This window comes from Sturnira hondurensis, unplaced genomic scaffold (assembly GCF_014824575.4).
Source record: "Sturnira hondurensis isolate 20B ecotype Veracruz unplaced genomic scaffold, ASM1482457v3 Scaffold0022215, whole genome shotgun sequence".
Lineage (NCBI taxonomy): Eukaryota > Metazoa > Chordata > Mammalia > Chiroptera > Phyllostomidae > Sturnira > Sturnira hondurensis.
Window position 1 is genome coordinate 269,961 of NW_028094846.1, and position 27,337 is coordinate 297,297.

At 52.9% G+C, this 27,337-nt stretch overlaps 2 protein-coding genes across 2 annotated transcripts; one reads left to right on the forward strand and one right to left on the reverse strand.

Moving 5' to 3' along the window:
- Nucleotides 1-681: 681 nt before the first annotated feature.
- PCP4L1 (Purkinje cell protein 4 like 1) lies at nucleotides 682-18,772 on the forward strand. Its single transcript, XM_037035035.1, has 3 exons — nucleotides 682-892; nucleotides 16,951-17,005; nucleotides 17,774-18,772. The coding sequence occupies exons 1-3, from the start codon at nucleotides 884-886 to the stop codon at nucleotides 17,914-17,916; spliced, it is 207 nt and encodes a 68-aa protein (XP_036890930.1). The 5' UTR covers nucleotides 682-883; the 3' UTR covers nucleotides 17,917-18,772.
- Nucleotides 18,773-20,894: 2,122 nt separating this feature from the next.
- On the reverse strand, nucleotides 20,895-25,783 carry MPZ (myelin protein zero). Its single transcript, XM_037035160.1, is given in 6 exon segments — nucleotides 20,895-22,113; nucleotides 22,216-22,276; nucleotides 22,362-22,497; nucleotides 22,690-22,903; nucleotides 23,111-23,277; nucleotides 25,656-25,783. Coding segments are annotated over 6 exon segments (936 nt in total). The 5' UTR covers nucleotides 25,720-25,783; the 3' UTR covers nucleotides 20,895-21,819.
- Between the last annotated feature and the right edge of the window lie 1,554 nt (nucleotides 25,784-27,337).

A 27,337-nucleotide genomic window follows, 5' to 3' on the forward strand; every position in this document is an offset into this window, starting at 1 on the left:
GACTCTGGGAGATAGAACCTGCCCGTCGAAACCTATTCTAACGGCAGCAGTCGGTGCAAGGCCATCGGTGCGTGTCCCTTTTCTGCAGCGCGCTCCCAGCGCCCGGCACGTGGCCAGGCTGGACTCAGTAGCATAAGCTTTCGGGAGGGGCGGTGAACATCAGGGGATCACCATTTGGTTGGAGAGGGTTTTTTTTTTCTTTTTTCCTTACGTAGGACGTAGGATTGATGGACCCTAAATGTCTTTCTACTCCTAGGGTCTACAATATTCTCAATCACAGACACTTTGCGATTTCCCCGCCGTCCTCTCACCAAGTCTTAATCCGCGACGTCTCTCGGCCACACCCCCTTCGTTCACTGCTTCCGGCTTCCCAAGCGCCCTCTCTCCTCGCCTCCTCCGGCGCACTCGCCGCTCCTTCGCTCTGCCTGCGTCGAGTGCTGCCCCTTCCCCGCCGCCTTCGCTCCCCCGCTCTGTTTTCCGCGCTCGCGTCCGCTCCGGTCCCCCCTCCTTCCCGCGCTCCGACGCTTACCCTAGTTGGAAATGCAGGAGGCCTCCGAGCCTGCCTTCATTGGGTGCGAGGCGCTGTCACTCTTCGGCAGGGGGCGCTCCTATTGGTCGGACTGGAGGCGGGTCCCGAGCTGACTATAAAAGGCGGGACCCGCGGCGCGCCCGGCGGAGCGGCTCTGACAGGACTGCCGGGGCGCGAGCGGACGCCCGGCGCCGAGTGAGCCGAGAGCCTGCACGGAGCCCGGGCCCCGCACGGACTCTCCTCGCCCCGCCGGCGGCCGGCAGCCGTGCCGGCAGCCCAGCCGCGACTCGCCACCGTCCGGGTCGCACCTCACCGCACGTGCCGCCCGCTCCGTCAGCCGCCGCCGCCGCCGCGATGAGCGAGGTGAGCGGCGCTGCGGGACGGGCGCCCCCGGCCGCGGCCCCGGGAGTCGGGGGTCGAGGGCGTGCCTCGGAGGGGCGAGGGGGCGCACCCCGGCCGCGGGACCCTCCCACCCGGGGCTCCGGGCGGCGACGGGGCGGGCGGCGCGCTGCGGTCGGAGGTCCTCGCGAGCCGCCCGCCGCCCCGCCTCGCGCCCGGGCCGCCGGCCTCCCTTCTCCCGGAGCTCTGAGGAGACCGCCGGCGAGTCCGAGTCCCCGTCCCGGGCCGCCCCTCCACGGCCGCGGGCGGCGTCCGGCCCGGCCGTCAGGGCCCGGGGAAGGTGCCCTGGAGAGCAGACCCGCCCCTGCCGGCCACGCCCGCGGCCCCCTGCGGCCCACCCGGCCGCCCCGAGTCCTGGGAGCACTGCCGGGGCGCGGGGGGCGTCGGGGCAGGAGCGGGGGCGCCCCCAGCCGGCGAACTCGGCGGGGCGGCCGCGCAGCCCCTCCTGGCACCCGGACCTCGCGTGCCACCCCCTCGGCCGCCCGCTCTGCCGCCCGGCTGGCCCGGGCTCGGAGCCTCATTCTCGCCGTTTCGTCTGTAAAGGGACGGCGGTGCCCGTCGCTCCGGGTTCCCCGCGAGCACGGACGCGGACACGGGAGCGGCACCTGGCACGAGGCAGGCGCCCCCTGGTCCTGCCGCCCACGTCGGAGGCTGCAGGAGGCGGGCTCGAGGCTTCCGGGGGTCGGGGCGTGCGGGGACAGCAGCACCCTGGGGCCCAGGTCACGTCCTCAGCAGGAGCTCTGCTGGCAGCCGTTGCCGGGAGCGGTCGGGGCCAGCACTGCGTTGTCCTGGTTGCCATGTCCACGGGGTCTGCCCTGGAAAGCGCGGCGGGTCTGGGGGCTGAGGAAGGACGGAAGTGGCTGGCTGTGGCTGCGACCACGCGGCCTTCCACAGAGAAACGAACACGTGGCCCGGCGCTCTGTTCCCTCGCTTCTTTCGGCCCTAATATGAGAAGAGAGGTTTTCTTTGGCCTCTTGTCACTGAGCTCTGGAGTTCGGCAGCCCCTCGAGTGTTTCTAAATCTGAGAGCCGCATTTCCAGCCGTCCCCTGGGAGTGTGTGATCCGAAGGCCATGCCAACACGCAGCAGTGTGGTTGGCCTGAGCCTTTTTGGGGAAGTGCCCAGCCTCCCTGCAGGACTCCCTCCAGGGGCTGACATTTAGGGTGATGTCTGGTGGAGTGACAAAGCTGTTACAGCGGTGTTTGAAGGGAGAGTGAAGTCCCCACCCAGCAGCCACACTCGGCTAACCTCAGTCGGGAGCTCAGTTAAAGGAGAGTGGGACCCTCGGATGGAGATGAGCTGTCAGCACTCATCGGCCTCCCCCGGGCGGGAGGAACTGGTTCTAATCAGCAATTTACCATGGAGGCTGCCCCCTAGTACAGAGCTGAACCTGGCTTTGGGGATGAGTGTTTGTAAAATCCAGAAGCAGCCACCAGACTGTACACAGAGGCCAGCTGACTCTGAACCAGATCCCCAGAGGGTCTCTGCTTCCTTAGAGGCCAGGACCCAGCCTGTTTTCTTCCTCTTGTAAAGTAGGATGGAAAGCGGAAGTGTTGCCCAGAGCTCTGCAGCCCCAGGGAGACTCCATCCCACTTCGGTCCTTTCAGCGCAGCCCTGGGATCTCCTCGCTCAAGCTGAAGTGTCCAGCCCAGGAAAGCCTTATGCACCTGAATCTTATATAAGCTTCACATCCCTCACCAGCTTATTTTCTTGCTTCAGAGAAACTGCACGAAATGAGAGGATTTGGGATCTCTTTAAAGAGTCCTTTCAACTGAAGAAGTAGTCTCTAGACCCCAAACAACTAAAAGTGTAGAGATTCTGTTGGGGCTGCTGAGAGGGTCTTGGCTCCACTTTGCTTTGGTGGCTCCTTGCTGTCCCTCAGCACTGCAGCCGAGCATTTTCATATCGCAGAAGAGCTGCAGGGACTCCTCGCTAGCTTGTCTGTATTCACAGCTGCAGGCAGAACTCGATTGCCGTGAATCACAGTCTAACTCCTCCAGTTGAATAACTTTTCACTGGTTTCAGTGAAGGATGGGAAGGGGAGATGCATTCAGTCCCTGAGGTTTTTTCCGGCAATCTTCATCAAAAGATGTAGCTCACTGCCTCAGGCACAGAACTGCTGACTTGAAGAATTTGTCATAAGACTTCTTTATTATGTTACCCCAGTGAATATAGAATGATTTAATTAATATGCAACTTTTAAGGAATATATTACAAAGACTTTCTATAGGAAAGCTAAGCAGTGTGATTTAATAAATGCTGAGCAAGATGACAGAGAAGAGAGGCCAATCCAGCATGATATTTATCAATGGGGTAAGTTTGGGTAGAATACTGGGCAGGGCAGGCAAGTGCATCCTTACAGGATGCCTGGTCCCCCACACAGCGGGTACAGTGAATGTGCCCCAGGGGATAACTGAATAGGAGTGAAAGAAGAGGGAGCTGGAGGCCTCCTTTTCTGTATCCTTCGTTTCTGGTGTCCATCATTGATTCCCATAACCACTGAGTATCCAGGACCAGATCACAGGCCTTTTTTCTGAAAAGAAAGAAATGAGAGCAATTTCTTTACTCCGAAGTGTCTGACCTACAGGACCCAGAGCAGTCAAGCAGTTGTCTAAGTAAGATTAGTGTACCTGATGAGCAAGCGTGCTGGACACATAAAGTCCTTTTGTATTTGGCCACTTGACTTCCAAGGAGAGTACAAAGGCACTGGGAGGAGAAAACTAGAAAGGGGGGAAGAAGGATGTGTTAGACTGGCTAAGTAAGTGGTGAGAGCCTGCTGGGATTTTGGAATCCTAAGTGCATGATTTTCTAAGTCTGTCCTCCAGAACTGATGCTCAGAATGGCTCAGTTTGCCCCAGCATATTTTACCTGCATGAGTAAGCCAAGTCAGAATCAGAACCAAACCACTTTTTCAAAGAGATCTGGATCCTTACAGGTGCCCAGAAACAAGTGCCTCACTCGAAACCTAGACCTTGTCCCATTCTCCCTGAATTGGTTACCGCTTCCATCTGGCTGTCTCCTGCAGGCATGCCTAACTGAGTCTCCCAGTCCCGACCCAGGGAGGAGAAGGGGTGGGTTACCAACTTGCTGTCCTTGGTGCTGCCTCCCTCCCACAAAGAGGCCTCCAGCTGGGTGTTTGCTTCAAAGGCTGCTGGGGGCTGAATCCATTTATTTTGGAATGTTAACGCCGGGGGGCAGGGGGAATGCACATTGAAGATTATAGTAATAAATAATGCCTTGGCAGTGCTCTCTCCCCCACCCACTCCCCTCAGTATGGGGTGAAGGCTCAGCTCCAAGCTGTGTGCAGAACACCACAAATAACCACTCATTAAACTGTGGCAGCCCCTGCTGGCGGGGAACTGGCTGAGGCTGTTGACTCACTGTGAACTGGCAAGGCTATGGGATCTGCCTGTGATTCCAGTGGGGGGACTGCTATTCTAGGAAATGGGGAGAGGGACACACCAGGGGCCTGGGGGGTCAATTCCTTTTAGGAGGCATATGAGATGGAAGGTATCTGTGGGTTGTGTCCCATGTATTAGGAGAAGAATGTGTGTCTGTAGAACCTGGAGGAAGGATTCCTAGTTCTATTTCTGCTATGATCTTGAGGGTGACCTTGAACGAGTTTCTGAAGCTGTTTGACTGCAGCCGGCTGCTGCACTGAAAGACTTGAACCGGTTCCAGCAGTGCTCCCAAAGCAGCAGGGCAGGGTCTGTCAGGGGCACTGGGGCATACAGAGACGCCTCAAAGGTCCTTTGGCAGTGACTGTCATTTAACATTGGGGGAGAACCTATCAGCAGGGATAGGAGGGCCCCCAGGGATCAGAGGCCTCTTCGTCTCCACTTGGAAGCAGATGCACTAACTCCTGTCTCCCTTCACTTTCTGTGCCTCTAAAGCAAGCGGGGGGTTTACAAAGCCTAGGATTCATGCCTGTACAAAGGCAAGAATGGGGTCCTTTTGGGTTCATATTTAGGGTCTTTAGGATTCAGGCTCTTTTTAGGTTTCCCTGCCCTGGAGTATGGACTCCAGGGATTCTGAGTACCTGTGGCTGTTCATGTGAACAAAGTGATTCTAGCAGTGCCGCTGTGGTGTGCACATGATGTGTTTTTGTCACACGGCATCCCCGCTGTACTCTGCAGATATAGGGCCTGTGCTGTCCAGGTAGGGTGACGTGCTGCTTCGTTCCTGTCTGCTGCTGCTGCAGTTAAAGGTCTGGGATCTCCCTTTAAAGAGCCCAGCAGGCTGAGAAGTAGGGGGAAATCTTGTTAGGTCACCTTTCCCAAGGTTAGCTCTACCTTGCTGCTTGGAGCAGTGTGGGTGACACTATCTTGCCTCTTCTGGTGACAGTGGTTGCTGTGGCAACACCCCTAAAGATGAAATAGACAAAGAGTGAGAAGCACAGCTAGAGAAGGGGGCAGGGTGAGTAGGCCTGGAGTAGCAGGTACCTATCTGCCAGTAGTGGCGATAGGGAAGCAACATTTTAGTTGCCACTGCTTTGACTATTTTTAGATGCTTTGCCAAGACAATACTCACAAACTACCCTTATGAGGCAAGGAGCAAATTTACAGAGTCATCATGATGTGAAGGTGGATGAAAGAACTTGATCAAGGACGTGTGGTTTATTTGCTCCAAGGGCTGATCTGCTTCCCCGTGCTCTGTGTCTCAGGGCTCTTGCAAGTGAAATGTGAACATTTGTGGAGCTCCTGTACTGGGGGCGGGGGTCCTCTTCTGCCTCTCCTAACCTGGGAGGCGTCCAGGACTACAGATGTGCATGGCTGCTGTGCAGAATACAGCTTCTGTCCAAGCAAACTATTGTTGGGTCCTTTACCAGAGGTCTAGAGCCACTGTCAGCACTTTTGGAGCTAGACATTGGGAAGACTAGGAGGTTTGGTTTAGGGTAAAAAGAGATCAGTTATGAAGCTCCTGTGGTCACAGAATGAGCCTCAAGGGCCCTTCGAGCAATCCTAGGTGTCAGGTTTCACCTAGTGGAGATGTGTGCCCTGTGGAGCTGTACTCTCTGACCTTCGGAATGTCACCAAGCAACACTCCAGGAACTTGACCTTTCTTGTATTCAACCCAAGTTCCATTACGTTACAATGATAAGTATTTATTTTAAAAATATTTTATTTATTTTTATAGAGAAGGGAAGGGAGAGAGAAACATTGATTAGCCACCGGTTGCACATCCCAACCTGGGGACCTGGCCCAGAACCCAGACTTGTGCCCTGACCAGGAATCAAACCAGTGACACTTTAGTTCGCAGGCCAGTGCTCAACCCACTGAGCCACCCCAGCCAGGGCTGTTAATTATTTATTTTAATACATGCTAGGTGTTTATAGACACTTTCTGTAGTTCTTTTCACCCTTCAGGATAGATACTTCCTGCAGATGAGAGGTCTGAGCACAGCAAAGCTAAGTGACTTACCCCATGTGTCATGGTGAGGAGTGTTGGAGCTGGGATCTGAATAGATAGTCAGTACAGAGCCGAATCCAAACCTGTTTGACTCCACCCACTTTGCATATTGCTACTTTCAGGAACTAGAGGCTTGAGAAACTTTTAATTCACGTAAACAAGCATCTACTGACTACCTACTATGTGTGATATATAGGTTGCAATTGCTATAAGTGACACACAAGTGGGAAGTGGGAGATGGAATCTGGGTGGTGCAGGTGGGGACAGGGAGGTTGGACCGATGCATGTACCTATTAAACAGGTAACATGAAACATACCTACACACCTTGAGAGTAGTTTTTCCCCTACATCCCAGCTCTTTTTCAAGCAGATATGCTGAAGGGAGGTAAAGCAACAACCAGGTTTATTTTTTTTTTTAAGATTTTATTTATTTTTAGAGTGAGGTAAAGGGAAGAAGAAAGAGAGGTGGAGAAACAATATGTGGTTGCCTCTGTACTGGAGACCTGGCCTGCAACCCAGGCATGTGCCCTGAGTGGGAATCAAACCAGCGACCCTTTGGTTCACAGGCCAGTGCTCCATCCACTGAGCCATACCAGCCAGGGAAACAACCAGGTTTCTGATACCCTTTGTAGTCTGAACTAGTCTCACAATGGAGCTCCTTTGCTGTCTGAAAACAGACAGGTTTCAGATGAGGCAGCAAAGGAAATTGGTGGCAGCACTCTTTGCTCCCAGACTTGAGTACAAGGCCTGTGTGAGGCCTGAGCACAGTGGCACCTGCCCTCGCTGGGATTTTCTTCTCGAGGGAGGAGGCAGACAGTCTTCAGTCTCTAACCACAAAGTTATCATTTAATGATGTTATCAGTGAATGTGACCCAGGAGCAATACCAGTGCAATGAAACTTACAGTGAGGCCTCGCCTCATCTGGTGAGCTAGGAAGAGCTTCCTGGAAGAAGGAACCCTTGAGGAGAGCTCTGAAGGACAAGTACAAATTTTTTCCCCTCACCTGAGGACATTTTGTCCTTGCTTTTAGAGGATGGGAGAGAACGAGAGAAAGAAAGAGAAATGTCGGTATGAGATAGAAACATAGATTGGTTGCCTCCTGTATGCTCCCTGACTGGGCATCAAACCTGCAACCTTTTGGTGTATGGAGGATACTCCAGTCCACACCAGCCAGGGCTAGAAATGAGCTAGATAAAAAGGCTGCAGGGATAAGAACCATGAGGTGGGAAGTCACATGGTATGTTCTGGAGGTGAGTTCCTGAGGGGATCAGAGGCTGCATAATGTCAGATGCTTTGACTGCATTGAGAATTTTGTTCTTCATCCTTAGAGCACAGGGACCACCTGGTCTGCTGTGGTGGTCTGCTGTGTTAGGTGAGAGCAGTGGAGAGAAGCGAATGGGTTAGAGATAATCTGGGGGAGAACGTCAAGAGCACTTCATATTGAATTGGATGGGCAATGGGAAGGAAAGAAAGGTGTCGAGCAATTTCTAGGTTTCTGGCTTGTGCAACTGGATGAGATAGAGAACACTTGCAGAGGACTAGCTTGGGCAGGTAGAACTGAGAACTCAGGTTGAGATGTGTCGAGTTTGAGGTTTCTGTAACACATCCACGTGAAAGTGTGTTGAAGCCCAGGGGAGAGATCTGGGGAGGAGATGTGCATTTGCATCCTCAGGGGCATCCATGCTGTTCACGATGGCACCCACCATTTAAGTTATTCATTACTACCAGCGTATCAGTTACAATTAAATAAAATTATAAGTTTTATTCCTCAGTTTCAGCAGCCACATTTCAAAGTACTCAATAGCCACATGCACCGTGTGGATGCTGTACGTTGGACAGCACAGATATACAACATGTCCATCATTACAGAGAGTCCTGTTGCAGGGGTCTGCCAACTCTTTCTGGAATGAGACAGATAATAAATATTTTTGGCTTTGTGAGTCACATGGTCTCTGTTGCAAACACTAAGCTCTGCTCTTGTAGTGCCAAAGCAGCCACAGATAACAGGTAAACAATGGGCATGGCTGTGTTCCTGCAAAGCTTTATTCACAAAAATGGGCTGCACACCAGACTTGGCAGTGGCTGTAATTAGCTGACCCCTGTTCTATTGGATGGTGCAGGTATAAATGATAACCAGAGTCACAGGTACAGATTAAATCATCTAGGAAGAGAGAACAGAGGAGAGCCCATCCCTAAACCTTGACAGTTTCTAATATTCAGTGTTGGGCAGGAGTGTCCAGAAAGGCCAGAGAAAACCCAGAAACAGCCTTGATGTCCCAGGAGCCATGGAGAAGTGAGCTGAGTGAGAGTGCTGAACACTTCGAGGGCTGGGGCCACGTGGGCCTGCAACTTTTGCACCGGCTTGCTGTCATGGAGAGAGTTGGCTCCTGAAGAGGAGCCATTTCTGTGGAGTAGGAGTGGAAGCCAGGGTGAAGAAGTCAGGTGGCAGAGAGGGTGGGAGGTGAGGAGGTGGAGACACAGTGTTCTGGAAAGTCTAGCCATGAAAAGGAGAGAGACAGAAGAGGCCCTGGCCCCTNCAGAAAGGCCAGAGAAAATCCAGAAACAGCCTTGATGTCCCAGGAGCCATGGAGAAGTGAGCTGAGTCAGAGTGCTGAACACTTCGAGGGCTGGGGCCACGTGGGCCTGCAACTTTTGCACCGGCTTGCTGTCATGGAGAGAGTTGGCTCCTGAAGAGGAGCCATTTCTGTGGAGTAGGAGTGGAAGCCAGGGTGAAGAAGTCAGGTGGCAGAGAGGGTGGGAGGTGAGGAGGTGGAGACACAGTGTTCTGGAAAGTCTAGCCATGAAAAGGAGAGAGACAGAAGAGGCCCTGGCCCCTCCCCCACTCCCGCCCCCACAGCCACCCCACTCACCTTTCCAGCTGCTCTTTCTTACTCTTCCTTGGCTTGTTGACCTCTCCTTAACCTTTTTGCCCCATTTAAAAAAATTCAGGCACAATATACATGCAGTAAAACATACCCTTATCAGTGTATAGTTCTATGAATTTTGATAAACATATACAGTTATGTAACATATATCTCTATACAATCAAGATATAGAGCGGTTCCATCATCCAGAAATTCCCCCTTCCCCTTTGTTCTTTTCTTCACCCAAAGGTATGTTTTTTATTGATTTTAGAGAGAGGAAGGGAAAGACAGAGAGAGAGACCGGTCAGTTGCCTCCTTTATTTACCCTCACTGTGGATCGAATCCACAACCCTGTGGTGCACAGGACAATGCTCCAACCAACTGAGCCACCTGGCCAGGGTGAGGAAGGCTTTTTTTTTTTTTTTTTTGAGAGGGACAGGTTTTATGTATAAGAGAGTGAAGGGAATTGATTGTAAAGATTCCTGAGAAAGACAAAAGGGGAATGAGACCTGAAGCTCAGATGGAAATAAGGCATCCTCTGAATGCTGACAAAGAACTGGAGTTGGCCTCGAGAGGGAAAGGGGTACTGCTGTGTTAGGGCCCCTCTGCAGTCTCAAAATCTGAAGAAAACAGCCTCTGAGCCAGCGGGCCCCTCCTGTGTCTCCTTTCCCTTGGGAAGAGAGAACCTACACTGTGAAATGGAGAGGAAACAGAACTGTACTCAGGGGGAACTGGCAGATACCACTGGGAGGATGAAATGGAACACTGACGCCACCTCAGGCCCAGAGGGCAGGGGGAGAGGAACACAGGAAGGGAAAGAAACTAGGGCCCTCTGGGGAGGACAGGAGTTGATGGGCCTCACAGCTGCTAATTAGTGTTGGGTGTATGTTGAGAAGTGAGACATTTAGTCCTGTGTGGGCAGTGAGGCAGAACCGAATCAATCTCCAAGCTCGCTAGAAAGGAGGAATGACAGGCTTGAACGTAAGCAAGGGAGTCATTTGAAATGGAAACCAGTGGGGTGATCCTGCGAATGGAATTCGCAGACTCTAATGGGACAGGGCAGGGGGCTACTGCTGTGTCGCATCCCTCCCTGTGGCCTCTGGCCCTGGGAGTGAAGGACACACATGCAGCCATAGCTCTCCCTCCGGAAGCCAGCCTGGGGTGTGTCATGAGGCCAAATGACCAACCGCCAAGGTGAAGCCAGAATCAGGGTGGTTAGCTCAATGGGCAGAGCAGGAATAGTCTAGGATCAGGTTCTCCGATGTGAGATTTCCACGTCATGGGAGGACAGGACCCTGTTCCCCATGTTCTGGGAGAGTGGAGGTGAAGAAAAAGTTGGGGACTGTGCCAGAGAGACTGGTCCTTTAAGTACAGCTGCCTGGCTGGGCACAGGAGAAGATTGTGACCCTCTGGACTTTCCTTCCAACCTGGGGATCACTCTGCTCTGGGGGTGAGCTCCTGTCATTAACTTAGTCTCACACCGAACATCCTCCTCCAGTGTCTGCACACACGTGTACATGCATGCACATGCCCACGTCTTGGCTGGGGGTTGGGACATAGCATAATGTTCAAGAACAGGGAATCTGGCCTCTTGCTGTCTGGGTTCAGTCCTGGCTTTGCTACTTCTTAGCTGCATGACCTTGGGCAAGTTAACCTTGACCTCAATGTCCCATCTGTAAAATGAGAATAGTAACAGGGCCTTGCTTCTAGGGCTGTTGTAAGGCTTCATTGTGTTAATGCTATAAAGTGCTGGGAAAGTGGTTGGCCCAGAGTAAGAATGAAGCATGTGATTGATGAGCTGAGGGGAAGTGGACTTGCCAAACCATTTCTCAGCTGTTGGTTCTGGTCAGAATAGCTCAGTATCAAAAAAGCAGATGAGCACCTAAGGGTTTGTCATCCATACCTGGCTAGAGCAAGAGTCTGAGAGAGACAGACTGAGAGACACTCATGTGCTGCAGCTCTTGGGGGTTAGCATGACACCCTGGAGGTATGAGTTTTATAAAAGACCCTCTTAATAGGGCATGTGGGTTTTGTTCACCAAGAGTGGACTTCCATGCCTCCTAGATTTCCCTGAAGTATGATTTGTCTGGTGGCTTGCAGATGGGTGTGCCAGAGGACTTGATTCATTTAAAATTGTTGAGTTTCTGGAAGACACACAGGAGAGTTGGAGCATAGACCAGGGACCAGGAAAGGGCTAGGCACGAGACAGAGGATGGAAGCTGACAACCTCAGCAAACCACAAACAATGAAGTCCAGAAACCCAGTGTGGAGAGTGGCTGCTTTGAGAATGGGCTGGACAGGGTGGAGGCAGGAGGGACAGGAGGTAGGAGCCCTAACATCCTATTCTTCAGCAGAAGGTACATGGTAGATTTCAAGGGGTATTATGGGTAATAGGAGTTTTCTTATATTTAAAGGACTGTTTTTTTAAAAGGCTTTATTTATTTATCTTTAGATGGGAAGGGAGAGAGGGGAGAGAAACATCAATGTATGGCTGCCTCTCATGTGTCCCCTGCTGGGCACTGGCCTGCAACCCAGGCATGTGCCCCAACTGAGAATTGAACCGCGGTTATTTGGTTCACAGGCCTGCGCTCAATCCACTGAGCCACACCAGCCAGAGCTAAATGACTATTTTTTTTTACCTCCACAGTGATCTCTCATAAATTGAAGCCAAATGGAGTTGTGAACCCCTGGGGGCCCAACAGTGGCTGAGCCATGGCTCCATTCCGGGGTCAGTAACCTCAGGAGAGACTCAGGAACGGGGCAGGTGGCAGGGCGGAAGAAAAGGGGTGGCCTGCTCAGTGGCCTCTTAGAGTTAGCTGGTGGAAGGAAAGCAGAGCTGAAGAGAGGGGAGGCGTTGAGAGTCAGGGCTACTACTTTTTTTCCAAGGGCAGGGCTGCGGTCAGAGGAAAGAACTGGTGGGTTAAGGGCACAGGCTCTGAGTCAGAGAGAGGGAAAATGCTCTGAGCAAGGGGAGAATCAGGGGCTTGCTGGCAACAGAGAAAGTAGGACTGACTTGTAGTCAGAGGTCATGGCACTAAAGAGCTGGCCTCATGGTCATGACCTCTTGTCTGGACAATGACTGTCACCTTGTCACCAAACACCCATCCATGTCACGCTTTTGCAGTACGGACCAACCCCTAATGGTGATGGCCCCCAGAGTGGGAGGTGTCACCTAGTCAACTGCTGGGCCATTACATTGATTGTGTGGGGGGAAATAGTGTTTGGATCACAGGAAGGTCGTGGGGAGGGAAAGAGTCATGACTGTCCTGAGTCTGAGGAACAGCCCCTCATGGCACGGAATGTGTCTTCTGGTCGGAGGGGGATGAGCAGGATATTCACAGTGTTTCAGAAACACTTTTGTGCATGTTCTTCCAGATTTTTAAGTAAAAATGTATAGGTACAGATGAGCAATCTATGTCTTTTATAAACATTGGACCATATCCATTTATAGCCTACTTTGAAAAATATTAGGTAATTATTTTATAACTACCTGCTACCTCCAGTATTTGAAGAATGCTAGGAATATACAAATAAATCACAAAACTTGAAAAGGTGATATAAATGTGACCAACATAGCCTGTCCTTTGAAAATCATATGTGATCAATGAAGCCGTCCTAGTTCGGCCCCAGTTTTCACAGTAACATCCAAAAGGATGGGATTGTCTATCCACCTAACAATTTTATTAAAGATTTTATTTATTTATCTTTAGAGGGGAAGGGAAGGAGAGAAAGAAAGAAATATCAATGTATGGTTGCCTCTCATGAGTCCCCTGCTGGGAACTGGCCTGCAACCCAGGCATGTGCCCTGACTGGGAATCAAACCGCGATCCTGTGATTGCAGGTACACGTTCAATCCGCTGAGCTACACCAGCCAGGCCCACATAACAATTTTTAAATTTGAAACCTACTTTAAGGACACTTTCCCTGTCAAATACAGCACTGCATCAGCATTTTTATCTTAATAATTTTCACTTTACTTTAAATTATTATTTTCTTTTAATTTCCCCTTAACTCTTTACAAGAAAAATTTATTAGAGAGGAGAGAATAGTTGACAGCACATCCGACTGCTTCCCACCCGATTCAGGTGTTGTGTGCGCACTAGCATCTTTGCCTCCTGTCTGGCAACAGACAACGCAGCCTGGTGGTTAACAGCGTGGAGTCTGCTGGCTGGATCTGGGGCTCGACCTTTACCATCTCTTAGCCATGTCCTCAACTACGAGATGGGCTGATGTCTCGGAGATTTCTGGGAATCCTGAAATCCATGGGATGGTGTTTGGCACATAACTGCTTGGCAAGTGTTATTTCTGTACTACTCGCCTCCTTCCACATTCAGCCTGGAAGACAGGGACAGTGTCTGGACTGGTCTCTCTCCACATTCATGCCCATGAACCTCCAGTACCACTTGTTGTTCTCCCTCTGGCTCACCAAGATGTCTTTTTGTCCCTCCTCTCTCCTTGGACCTGTGATACAGTAGCCCCTTTATGCATGGTTTCACTTTCCACAGTTTCAGTCACCATGGTTAGCCACAGTCAGGAAAAATGAACTAGAAAATTCCAGAAACAAACATCACTAAGTTTTAACTTGCATGCTGTGCTGAGTGGTGCAATGGAATCTTGTACTGTCCTGCCCTGTTCCACCCAGGACAGAGCCTGTCCCTGTGTCCAGTGCATCTACACTTCATATACTGACTGCCCATTAGTCACTCAGGAGCTGCCTGTGTCACCAGATCCACAGTCGTGGTGTGGCACTGCTTGTGTTCATGTCACTCTGTGGCCTGACACGGTGCCCCTGTGGCTCTGTGACCCACCCACTTCATCTTGTCACATGGATGCTGGGTTGTCTCACATCATCACAAGGATGAGTCCAGCACAGTAAGATATTTTGAGAGAGAGAGAGACCCCATTCACTGAACTTATAGTATATTGTTGTAATTATTTTATCTTATTATTAGTTATTATTATTAATCTCTTACTGTACCTAATTGAGACATTAAACAGTATCATAGGTGTATAGGTATAGAAATATATACAGTACATATAGGATTTGGCTCTATCTGCTGTTTCAGGCATCCACTGGGGCTCTTCGAGTGCAGCCTCCGTGGATACAGGGGTTGATTATACTTCCTGCCCCACCTTCCCTCTAAGCTGACAACCTGCCTCTAGCCTCGTGGGGAGAACAGAAGCCATCAGAAGAGGACTCTCACACATTCCCATCACTTCTGCCACCTCTCTTGCATCTGTACCCACATTCTGGGCCTTCACGCCTACATTGTCAGTGGCCTGGTCCCATCTCTGAGGCCAGCCCTCTGGTTCTGCACTAGATTCATCTCCTTTTGCCTCTTCAGGGCATCACTCTCTCCTTCTCTGGTAAATCACTCCCAAATATTACCAAAACTCCTTCTCACGACCCCACATTCTTCCTCTGCTGTTCTCAAATTTCTTTGCTGCTCCTTAAGGCAAAGCTCTTTGACAGAGCCATCTTTACTCACACATCCATCAAAAACTCCAACTTATTCCACCATGAACTTGGTCTCAAGTTTGACTCTTTCCCCCATCGCCTCCATCACAACCACTGTGGGCCAAACCCCATGGTGCGGCTGGTACAACTGCCCCTTATTTTTCTTCTGCCTCTCTATAGTTTATTCACCACCCAGCAGCCAAAGTGACCCTTTAAAACTATCAGCCAATGTTTCCCTCTGCCTCTAACTGTAATGCCATCAACCCAGAAAAGAACCCAAAGTCTTAAGAGATGCCTGTTCTGGCTCCCCACCAGCTGCACTCCTATGCTCTCTCCCTTCCATGCTCAGCTCAGCCTCCATGTTCTTGCTCTTCCTGGAACTTAGTGGGCTCCAAGCCCACCTCAGGACTTTCCCCTCCGTGCCTCCTCTGCCTAGAGGTCTCTTTCCCAGACACCCACGTGGCTCACCCTTATGTGTCACTCAACCCTCCGCTCTGATGTCACTCATCAGAGAGGCCTTCCTCGAGTACTCTGGTTTATTTCCCTTCTGGGCACTTGTCACTAACTGTCACAATTGTTTAATGAGTTCAGGGACTTTATTTTGTGCACTGCTGTATCCCCAATGTCTAGAACAATTTTTGGTATGTATTGGATGCTGGCATATTTGTTGAATGAATGAATCTTGTGTTTTTTCTATGCCCTATTAGTGCCTAGAACTGTGCTGAACACAGGCAAGTGCTTGATACGTATTTATCAAACATAGGGTAGAAATGGCAAAATCTGCACAATGCAAGCTGGGTTCTGTCAGCTTCTTGGGGCCTTTCTCTGTGTGCTGCTTCAGTGCTCCCCTCCTTGTCTTTCATGATGCCTCCTCCACTGTCACACCTCTCGTTGGCATCAGCAGGGCTCTCATGTGGCAAAACCCAGTGGCCAGTGCTCTGCATCCCCAGGCTCCTGGGACCACCGTACATACCTCTGGGTGAGACACAGCCACGCTCTTCTCCATGAGATGTTTCTTCACTTGGGGTGCAGTCGCCACCATCGTTCAGCTTTTCTCCACCTGACTTCTTTTTAATTTTATTTATTGAGTATTCCCCTCATTTCTATAACTTCTACTCACTAAGTATCCCAGGACTTGACCCTTTTCTCCTCTCTTTCGGCTCCATTTGAGCTCACCCCTCAGTGATCTCACCCAGTCTCATGGCTTTAAATGCTGTCTGTGTGCGAATAATTCCTCATCTCTATCTGTAGGGCAGACTCTTCTCTCTCATTCATCTTGAATGTCCAGCAGCCTATGGAAACGTCTCCCCTTCCATAGTCAATGGGCAGTGCAGACTTGTCCAAAGCAAGTTCCTGGCCCTCTCAGCTCCTCCTGCTGTCTCCTCCATCTCAGGACAGGGAAACTCCGTGTTTTTAAGTTCCTCGGGCTAAATGAAGTCATCCTTTGGGTGTCACCCTTGACTCCTCTCACAATGTTGCTTGTCCAATCAATCAATCACATGGCTCATAGTTCGAAAATATACCCAGGATCAAGCCACTTCTCACCAGTCTGCTGCCGCCATGCCAATCTAGCTACTGTCAGCCTTGCCTGGTTTTCTGCAATAACCTCCCAACAGGGTTTTCTACTTCCTCTCTTGAACCCCTTTTACGCAAATGAAATCTCCTCCCGTCTCACTTGTAGTAAGAGTCAAACTCCTTAGAGAGACTCGAAAGGCCCTACGTAATCTGCCCACCCCCAGTTATCACTGCACACCTCCACCCACCTTCCCTCTTCCCCGTCTCCACTCCAGCTGCATTGGTTTCTGCTGTTCCTCACATGGGCCAGTCACACCCCCACCCCAAGGGCCCCTTGCTCCTTCCCTTCCCTCAGCCCTGGATCCAATGTCAGCTTCCAGAGGGGCTTTTCCTGACCCCTCTGTGTAGAAAAGTGTTTCTTCATTTCCACCCCAGCACTTACCTCTCCTTCCCTCCCTGGCTTTTCTCTGTAGCGCTTATTGTCATCTAACATAGGATCGTTTTGTTTATTCATTTGTCTATATACTAGAATGTAAACTCCATGAGGACAAGGTTTTCATCTGTTTTGTCCTCCACAGTTTCCCTGGTACCAATTAAAAACTGGTTCTGTGGGTCTTGATGACCTTTCCACCTCTCTCTAATCTCAATACCCACTTTCTCAGAAAACCAGAGAGTGCACCTGATAATTGGAGGGCTTGGAAGTGATGACAGTCAGTCTAAGGCAGTGGCACCTTAATACTTCCATGAATATCTAATATTCCGATTTTTTCTTTTCCAGCTTAACACCAAAACATCCCCAGCAACCAACCAGGCACCCAGCCCAGAGGAAAAGGGTGAGTGGGGTTGGGGTGGCAGTTTGCAGAGCACGTGGATGACATGGGGATGTGAAGACAGGTAGGGCTATAGGTCTGGAGCACCTGAAGTCAGATGTCACAGCAATGTGGATGAGTGCAACAAGGCACCAGGGTAGGTCTACTGTTTCCACAGGCTTCCTTACACTCTTTCCTGGGAAGTCCATCTAGCAATATTTACTCTTAGACTCCAGAAACCGACTCTGGAGTGGCAGGAGACAGGCACAACCGTAGGAAACTACTCATCAGATGGTCCAGCCAGTGTCTCCATCAGAAATGGAGGGGCAACTGGGGACTGTGCATGAGCCCTAGACTCTGAATTGTAGGACTCAGGAACAAGTTGTGAGAGTAGATATTTATTCTGTTGGCCCAAGAGTAGCAAAACCCCCAAGTAACTATAACTGACTCTCAGCCTAGGTTCCCAGGTTCAAATTTCCTTTAAAAAATTTTTATTGATTGATTTTTAGAGAGAGAGAAGGAAGGATAGAGAGAGAGAGAGAGAGAGAGAGAAATTTGTTGTTCCACATATTTATGCATTCATTGGTTAATTCCTATATGTGCCCTGACCGGGGATCGAACCTGCAGCCTTGGTGCGTGCTCTAACCAACTGAGCTACATGGCCAGGGCTTCTGGACTCGAGGGAGTCAGCAGAGATAGGAAGACCTCCCAGAGCCCAGCAGACAGGGGGCCCTGGAGCCAGTGGCTGGGCCATCTGGGTTTCCTCACTCCTGCATCTCTGACGCCTGGCAGGAAAGGCCGGCCCTGCCAAGAAGGCCGAGGAAGAGGAGGAGATTGACATCGACCTGACGGCCCCGGAGACAGAGAAGGCCGCCCTGGCCATTCAGGGCAAGTTCCGGAGGTTCCAAAAGAGGAAAAAGGACCCCAGCTCGTGAAGCAGCAGCTTTGCCCTCACCCTGCTCCCTCTGTCCCCACCCTGCTGCTCTGACTCCCACACCCCTGCGTCTCTCTGTCCCGCTAGCCTTTTGTGCAGGCGAGTTCGACCCTTGTATGTTATTTTCTGTGGCCCCGCTCATGCCATCATGGCAGGAGAGGCACCAGGAACGGAGGGAAGGTGAAGACTCTAGTTGGCAGCCCCTCATCTGAGGGTAGACTGGCTTCTGCTTGGGACAAGCCTCCTTGACCAGTACCTGTGCTGTCCCGTGAGGTGCAAGTGGAAGGGGCTTTGAGGCTGATGGGGTCGGGGGGACCCCTGAATGGGGGAGGTAGAAGAAAGCCTTCCAAGTAGGGTGCCCCAGGGCAGGACCTAGGCACCAGTCCGCCTGTCGTCACCACAGTCTCACTTCAGGTCACGTTGTCCCCCTCACACCCTCTCCACTACCCCGCCCCTCCATGCTGCCCCACAGTGGGGACTGGTCTGTCCCAGTACAGACCTGTGCCCAGCACCTCCCACATGAGCTTGTGCTGAGTCCCAAGAAGGCAGTAGGGCTGGGAGAGGCCAGGGATGGCCCCTCACCTCAAGGCCGGGACCCGAGGGGCTGAGGCAAGGACATGGGGACTCGGGAAGGTTTGGGGAGGAAAAGGAGCGACGGGGTGAAAGTATGCTCTGTGGAAGATCCGTAGGGCATTGCTGACTTGCCTCCTCTAAGCCCCACGTCCGGCCCTCACACAGACCAAGTGACCCGTAGCCCCCACCTGCCCTACTGTGTGGTCAAGACTGAAGTGGAATAGCCACTCTGTGTGATTTTAGCATGGTTCATAATTATATTAAAATATTTTTAAAACCCTCAAGTGGAGTCATTTGATCTCTTCTGTTTTTTCTTGGGAGGATTGTGAACGTTGTCCAGGGCTGGCCCGGGAGAGGGTCATGGTGTGAAGACACAGAGAACAGGGGCCTGAGCACTTTCACATCGAAGCCACCCCTCCCTGTAGCCCCCTGGCTAGGCCCTCACCTTGCTCCCCCACCCACATGGTCTTCATCTGCAGCCTCACCACCTCAGCACCTGCTGCTATGTTGCCTCCCCCTACCCCTCACATACCTGTTTATCAAATGTAGTGGCAGAAGATGACTCTGGGTCACAATGAAGACTTTAAACCATGAATTTAATAAAATGATGGCTTTCAAGTGACTTTACATTGTTGAAAAATGGCTTCTATACATTGAAACAGGAACCAAATGCTTGAAGATCAAGCGAGGAATGCTCTGTCTTCCCCACTGTCCTCCTGTTCTTTCCTCTGCTGATTCAATAATGCAGAAGTTGAAACCATGTCACAGCTGTGAATAGGAAATGAGGGGCACTACCCCTGGACGAGAACCTGCCCACAGCACGAAGCTGACCCGCACCTACAGGTGCCCCCGCTGCAGGGCACTAGGAGCACTGAGCGCAGAAGCACAGGAAGGCCCTCTGTTCCTGGAAGTACCTTCTCCTGTGCAGAGCAAAGAAGGAAGTTTTGCGTTTGGAATCTGTTCTCAGTGCAGCGCAGCATCGATGGTGGCTTTCAGTCCTGGCCTCATGGGCACGGAAAAGGGTAATCTCATTGCCACACCTGCTGTGAGACCAGCATGTGCGGGTACAACAGGAGCAGTCCCTGTCCCCTCGTTCTCTGGAAGGTAAAGCAGGGTTCCTGGCTCCTGGAGAAGTGGGCTGCGGGGAGCTGGCTGGTGTAAGGTCCTCTCCTGCAGGCTTCCGTGCTTTGGGGGGATGATCTGGGCCCTGGTGCTGAAATGATTCCTTCCCTTTCCCATTTCCTGCTCTAGAAGTTTCCTCTCCCCACCCCACCCTCCCACCTCCCACCTCCTCATTCATATTTTAAGGTGGGTAGCAAAGGTTAGACCCCTTCGGCAGAACCATTCTCAGAATCATTCTCAGCGATGATTCTGAGCCAGCCTGGCCTCTCTGCCTGCTGCTCACTTCTTCCTGCCCCAGGGCACTCGAACAGAGCCTCCCCTCTACAGCCCACAACTCCTCCTGCAGCCCTGGCACACGTTTGTGTCCCCCGTGCCTCTAGGTCCTATGGCTGGGGACAGCATCCTGAACACTGGTCACCAGGGGCGGGCTCAGCACTTTGTTCTGTGAGCAGAACCTCCACGTCCTGGGTGTGAGCGCTCTTAGACTAAGTGCTCAGCAGAAGAGACAGGTGCTAGAAACAGCACAGAAGAAAGCAAATGCAGTTGTCACATCTGTGTCCCTGATCACTCTTTTGTGATTTCCCAGCTGTGTCGTGTCCAGAGCTGGGCTGCAATCCCCACAAAGGTGGAGTGGCCTGGGCGTCTGTGCAGGCGGGTGCTCTGGGATACGTTCCCAAAGTCCAAAGTGGGAGGTGACCTTGGGAGAAAGTCAGGCCGCTAAAGGGACAAGGATCCTGTTTCCCTGACGACCTGCTGCCAGGGACGGGGTGTTGGCCTCTTAGTCCTGCCCCAGTGCGGGATCGGCGTCTCCCACCTGGCTCTTTTCCATCTCCTACTCTTGCCTTCACCTCTGCCCTCACATCCATTTGCTGAAATGCCCTCTCACCCTCCTCTGTCTCTCTCTCAACCCTCTTGCCCTTGCAAGAGTTGTTTGGCCCTGGCAGCTTCCTCATTCCTGCTGGACCCCCAAGCCCCACATCTCCCTGGAAGCACCCCAGGGAGCTGCTGCCTCCGCACCTTCACCATCTTCTCCCCAAGAGTAAACGCAGAGCTTGACACACAGCTTTGCACATAGTATGAGCCTACTGGGTGTTTGTTAGATGTTGGAACGTGTCTTGTGAGCCTGTTTCAGAGTTCAGTTTGTTATACTATGTGAGCCCATAAGTAGCCCAAAGCCAAGTTCTTCACTGACACCAGCTGAGGGGGACGGGGAGTGGGGGAGGGGAGGGACAGGAGAAGGCAGGGGTGATTCCCGGGGAATGAGGCAACTGGAGATGAAGCCGCAGCTTCTGGAAATGTCAGTGTTTATTAAACATATTAGGGCATTTGGGGGTTTGAGAAGAAATATACAGAATGTAGAAAAATCCTAAAATCCCCTGTGGCTGGGAGTGCAGCCTCTTCCCTTTCTCCCTACTTCCCATTTGTTGTTCCTCCTTTCCGTGTGGCTGTTTTCAAGCCATTTCTTGAGGCCCCTTGGCCCCCTTTCCTCACCTCCTGACCTGTGAGGATCTACTGTCCCCCTCCTTCCCCGTGAAGGCGACCTGGAGTCTCAGAACAGGGCCCTTGGGTGGTCAGGGCACCAATCCTGCAGCTGGGGTTTGAGGGTGAGGGGCCCCTCTGCTGGCTCTCCGAGAAGGATTTTGTGGGGGTGGGGAACTGCAAAATCCGCATGACGTCATTGGTACTCAGTCATGGGGGGGGCAGAGCAGGGCACAGGTGCACAAACAAACACGATTGGAAAAACAAAAATAACAGCTGGAAGAAACCCTGGAGGAGAGTCTGATCTGGATGACCCAGGTGTTAGCTAGGAGGACAGGGTGTGGAGCTGGACGGCCTGACCTGGGGCCGGGAGGGCCAGCGGGGGAAGAGGCCCAGGGGCAGGCTGGGCAGCACAGGGGGTGGGGGTGCAGGTGGCCTGGAGTCGAGGCGCGGGGTAGCAAGGTCCCTTTCTTCTCGGTGCCGGAGGGACAGGCACCAAACACACAGTCCTTGGGGGCGGTGCAGGCTAGGATCAGGCCCTGGGCTCCCAGAAAGCCAGGGGGTGAAGGTAGGGGAGGAAATGACGTGCCTGGGGAATGAATTTTGGAACGAAACTTACATCTCACAGGTTGGTGAGGGCAGGGCGGGGCAGGGCTGGGCGCTAAGGAGGAAAGCCCCTGGACGGGGTCAGAGGAGCCTAGGTCCCCAGCTCTGGCGGGGCCTGGGCCGGTCACTTGTCCGAGTCCAGGCCCATCATGTTCTTGAGGGCGTTCTTGAGGCTGGTTCTGCTGGGGGACTTGACAGCAGGCCGGAGCTCCGAGCTCTGCTCGTCCTTCCGAAGCTCCATCTCGATGACCACCACCTGAGCGCCTTTGGAGGGCTCCGCCCCTGGCCCCCGAGCCCCCGCCCGGCCCGCTAACCGCTATTTCTTATCCTTGCGAGACTCCCCCAGCCCCTTGGACTTCTTCTCACTGGCAGCCTTGGCGCTCCTGCTGTGGTCCAGCATGGCATACAGCACGGGCGTCTGGGGGAGGGGCGCAGGTCAGTCACCAGGGCCCCCCCTCGCTGTGCCCGGCGGCGCCCAGGGCTCTCCTCCCCAGCGGTCCAGGCCCCGAGCCCCGCTAACCTGCCGGCCGCGCTTGGACGAGTCCTTCCCGAGCTTGTGCAGCTTCCCCTTCTCCATGGCGCTGCAGGGGACGAGAAAGGCTGTGGGCGGGGCCCCGCCGGAGGCCCTCTTCCCGGAGCCCCGCCCCGCGGCGGCCCGGGCCCTACCTGAGCCTCCGCTGCAGGGCCGCCTGCCTGCGCAGCCAGCAGTACCGCACCAGGTAGAAGAGCAGCAGCAGCAGCAGCACGCCGCCCAGGACGGCCCCGATGACGGCGCCCAGCACCACCCCGTAGCGCGTCGGCACTGGGAGAGGAGGGAGGCCAGTGAGGGACCTAGCAGGGGCGTGGACCCGGCCGCGTACCTCTTCCCGGGCCCCGGGGAGGTGCGGAGGAAGGGGCCCAAACTGCCTGCTGCCCACCGTCCAGAGCCTGACCAGCACCGGCCTGTCCCCCTGCTTCCCAGTTTCCCCAGACTCCGGCCGGTCTCCTCTCACACCTTTTTCAAAGACGTAGAGTGTGACCTGGGAGGTCTTGCCCACTATGTCTGGTGGGTTTTTCACGTCGCAGGTGAATGTGCCGTTGTCACTGTAGTCCAGGTTGTGTATGACGATGGAGCCATCCTTCCAGCGAGGGTCCCCTACCCACTGGATGCGCTCTTTGAAGGTCCCCACCTCGTCGATGTAGGGCTGCCCCTTGGCGTAGTGGAAGATCTGTGAGGAATGAGGGGGTGCGTGTAGCTCTCGCCACAGGAGGTGCTGCTGGGGGCGGGTGCAGTGCAGTGAGGCCCTAGTGGTGGTGGCACATATTGACACTTAGTTCCCCCAAGCTGGGATTATGGCTCATAAAGATATCTTTTCCGATATCTCGGAAGCACCTTTTCCATTACCCAGTCCCAGGGCCCCCGCTGGGGAACTCACCGAGATGGCATCGCGGCCCCCTTCGGGCTGGTAGCGCCAGGTGAAGGAGATATCATCGGACACCCACTCGCTGGACCAGAAGGAGCAGTGCAGGGTCACTCGGGAGCCCACAGCGCCATGGACCTCCCTGTCCGTGTAAACCACGATGGCCTGGGCCGGGGCCAGCACTACGGGCACAGAGGGGAGTCAGACGTCCACCTGGGCCCAGCAGGCACATGAGGAGGCGAGGTCAGGGGAGGTCCAGGCCACCACAGTGGGGCCACAGCAGAGGTGGAGGCAGCAATGATTCGTCCTGAACCCAAGTCTCTGGACTCACTGAACAGCCAGGGGGAAACGCTGTGCTGGTCCCGGCTGGTCAGTGTGTTGAAGAGGCAACGGAATGGGGTAGCCACTGGCCCCTCGAGGACACCCAGGAGCGGTGATTTGTCTGCATGTCTCACTGTCCCTTTGGCTTAGTATCTAACTCTGAAACTGTCCCTCAGATGCAGGCCCTGCAAGTTTTTAAATTTGTTATAAATTATACAGGGAACACATATCATGTTCTTCTTTCATACTATTCAAGCAATAGCGATAAAGCTGAAGTCTCTCTGACACCACTCCACCAATTCCTCTCCTGTCGTCCCCTCCCAGACGTAACCGCTGTCATCAGTTTAATGTGGCTTTTTTCTATGAGTCAAACTCAATATAAACTTAATAAACTCAAGGTATGCAGGTATATATGCTTATATACATATGTATATGTATACACACACATTCTTTATATATATAAAGAATATATGTATCTGGAAGGGGTTTCCATGTTTATTCATAGAGACAATCTTGTTTTTTTTTTAAAAAGATTTTATTTAGTTACTTTTAGACAGAGGAGAAAGGAGGGAGAAAGAGAAGGAGAGGAACGGCAATGTGCAAGACACATTGGACCGGCTACCCTTTTGCGCACCCCCAGCTGGGGACCTGGCCCGAAACCCAGGCCTGGGCCCTGACCGGGAATCAAACCAGAAACCTTTCAGTTTGAAGGCTGGTGCTCAATCCACTGAACCACACCAGCCAGGGTGAGGCAATCTCATTTTTAACAGCTACATCATATTTCACAGTACAGCAAACTCAACTTTCCTATGGAACATAAATGAAGGTAACTAGAAAATGTAAGTCTTCTTCCCTGTCCTGACTGTTCTCACTGCGGGGGAGTCTCCGCTGCAACGCACCCTGCTCTCGGCGGGAGGTGGCTGGATGCGGAGCAGACCCCGAGCCCAGCTCGATGACTGCATGTGAGCACTTTGGGCTTCGACCCTCCTCACCCTCCCTTTGGCCATTCTGGGTCAGTACCACGCCCAGGACTCACCCACACAAGGAAGGCCATTCCAGAAAGATTATGTGTGGGGGCCATCCCTGGGCAGGGGCAACTGTAGACCCTTTTGTTCAGCGGGAGGGGGAGCAAGCAGCCAAACAGGGAGACCCATTGTCTGAGCAATGTAGGGGGTTCGTGCCACGCCCTCATAGTCCTGAATCTCCCACCTCGGCATGCAACATCATTGACTCGCTGTCTGGGTCCTCTGCCTTACAGCCTTCTTGGGAATCCCAAATGTAACAAGGGAAGTTATTCATTGGGTCTACCTCCTAGTTTTCCTGTTCTAAGTTTGGCCTCTGCCCTTCAGCTCGGCTCAACGAGTGGGACAGAGCTCTCCTGCCCTGTGCTTCAAGACCCCCTCTCCCCAGTCCCTCCCCATGCCCTTCTCCAACGTTTTCTTGGGAGAGTTCAGCACAGCCCCGAAGAGTCTAGGTTTGGGTTGAGGACTCAAGAAGCTCACAGAAGAGAACATCCTTGGACGAGCTGAGTGGTGCCCCCACCCCTGCCCGCCTGCACACATTTGCCTACTGCTCCAGGTCCGTTCAGAGAAGGGCAGGATCCATTCAAACAACCCGCTTTGACCTTCTCTTGCTCACTGAACATCTACCACAGGGCAAGGCAGGGGTCAATCAACTTACGAAGGAAGACAGCTTTTGATGAACAAAATCCTAAAATCTTACAGACTCTTTCTCCTTCATTTTCACCCATGTAATAGATGATCAGGCCCCGAAGAGAAACTGAGGAGCCAGGAGACACAGGACCCAAGGAGCTGGGATCACAAACCGGGACCCTTCCTGAGATCGCAATCCCTGGGATGTGCTTTCAGGGAAACTAAGGGTTGGCACCTCCTTACTGGACAATGAGTCCAGGCCGGAAGCCAGGCATCTGATCCTCATCCTTCTCTTGGCCTCACAGTGCTTCCCCCAGGCCCTCAGAGTGCCTCGGGGCATGTGATTGGTTTCCAACCTGGATCCAGGCTGGGCCACCTCAGGGAAGCTGCCTACATTCTCTTTTCCCTTTTCCCTTCACAGAATACCTTGATGCCTCTCTCCAAACTATCTATTTTTTCTCTGAATAGAATATCTTCCTGCTCCTTCTCATCCTTTCTTTGGTTGCAGTGAGCAGTGCAGGGCGAACAGTAGGCAGTTGCTCAGAGAACCCGAGTCCCAGGCCCCCAGGCCAGGTGGTTCCACTTACCCAAAGAGAAGAGCAGCAAGGCCAGGACAGGACTAGGGCTGGACGAGGGAGCCCCGGGAGCCATGGCTGGGGCAGGGTCTGCGGGGCTGGGAGAGTGGGGGACCAGGAACTGAGCGGGGGTTCCTGGAACCTGCTTAAAATCCCCCGGGGCCCCAGTATGAGGGGGCTGTCCTGAGCCAGTAACCAATTGGAGCCTGGCATGTGCAGTTGAGAGGTGGTAGGGAGGGGGGCAGAGTGCAGGGAGCAGAAGGGGCATTGTGTCCTCTGGGTGGAGGGTGGGGGGACACATGCCACCCCATACACAGAGGGCTTTGTGTCTGCTGGCCTCCCCCTGCCCCAGGCTGGAATGTTGGGGGGTGAGGGAGAGGGACAGAAACAGGAACACAAACACTTCTGTGAGGAATAGGAGGACAGGGGAACCTGAACCCCAAGGCCACGAAAAGGACATTCCTCCCTGGACCCCTTGCCTGAGCCCCTGCTCTCAGAGCCCTGGGAGCTGCAGGCAGCTCCCCAGAGAGAACTTGGGAAGCAGGAGGCGCACTGTTACCGTGACCACCACAGGCTGCCTGCCCCACAGGCTTCTCGAAGTGACCAGGTCGTTTGGGAGCCTTCTGTTGCCCCATCTTCCCCCGTCCTGGGCCACTCTGCCCAGATGGAAGTTTTATCCACTGGAAAACACCCAGGGGAGAATCCCCTAACTTTCTCCTTTGTCAGGAAGCCCCTCAACGCCCCAGCCTGCAGCTCAAGCCCGTTTCCCATGGCAGCAAGTCATGGGTTGAGGACCAGCTAATGTGCCATGCAGGTAACAGAGAAAAGAATAAAAATGAAGTCCCTCCTTCAAGGAATTTGAAATCTAGTTTGGGATGGGGGCGGTCAGAAGACAACCCCACCAACTTCAAAAAGTCATGAGCTTGCTGCAGAATGATGAACAAAGTGCTGGGTGCACGCAGGAGGCACACACAGCTGCCACGGCAGGGAGAGGGTTTTGTAACAGGTTTTCCAAAAATGCATTTTGCTTAATCAATGAAGCTCGGGGGGGGGGGGAGGGGGGCGGCATCATGTCTTGAAGGCCATGTTAGCTGTGGACCAATCTGAAAGGATGTATGCCGTTTTGAAAAGGAGCAGTGTGCCAGGTGGTGAGGGCATCTAGGCAGGTAGAACAGCAACCGCAGAGGCAGAGAGGTGAGAACGGGCATGTGTGTTAAGTAGGTCTGTCAAGCGCTGGGCTTGTTCGGGCAGATCTGGGGCCACCCGCTTGACTTGATCCCAGGGAACTTCACTGCAGGGGTGTCATAGGAAATGAGTCTGTACAGGAGATTGAAGCCGATGTTGGTGGGCCTTAAAATACAGACTGCAGAGGGTGGGTTTAACTCGTATTCTAAGAATTTCCTGAAAGGTCTTGGGGTAGTGTTTGAGGCTAATGGGAGTGTCCGTACGCCCAGAGCTGAGTTTTAAGACAAATCTGGCCAGAAAAATCATTCAGATCAGAGCTCTCCTGATTGTGGCCTCCTTCCCTCCCCTCCTTGGGATCCCCTGAAATGATTGTGCTTTCACAGAACCTCTCACACTCCAACCTGGGATGTTTTCCCTTTTCTCTTCCCCTGCCTTTCACCCCAAGCCTTGGATATATCCTGCTTCTCTTTCCTGCTTATTTTTAAGATGAGCCTTGGTATTCAGAAGAT

Coding starts and splice junctions, on each gene's coding strand:
- PCP4L1 (XM_037035035.1), top strand. Junction 17,006..17,773: donor ACCCAGCCCAGAGGAAAAGG/GTGAGTGGGGTT, acceptor GACGCCTGGCAG/GAAAGGCCGGCCCTGCCAAG.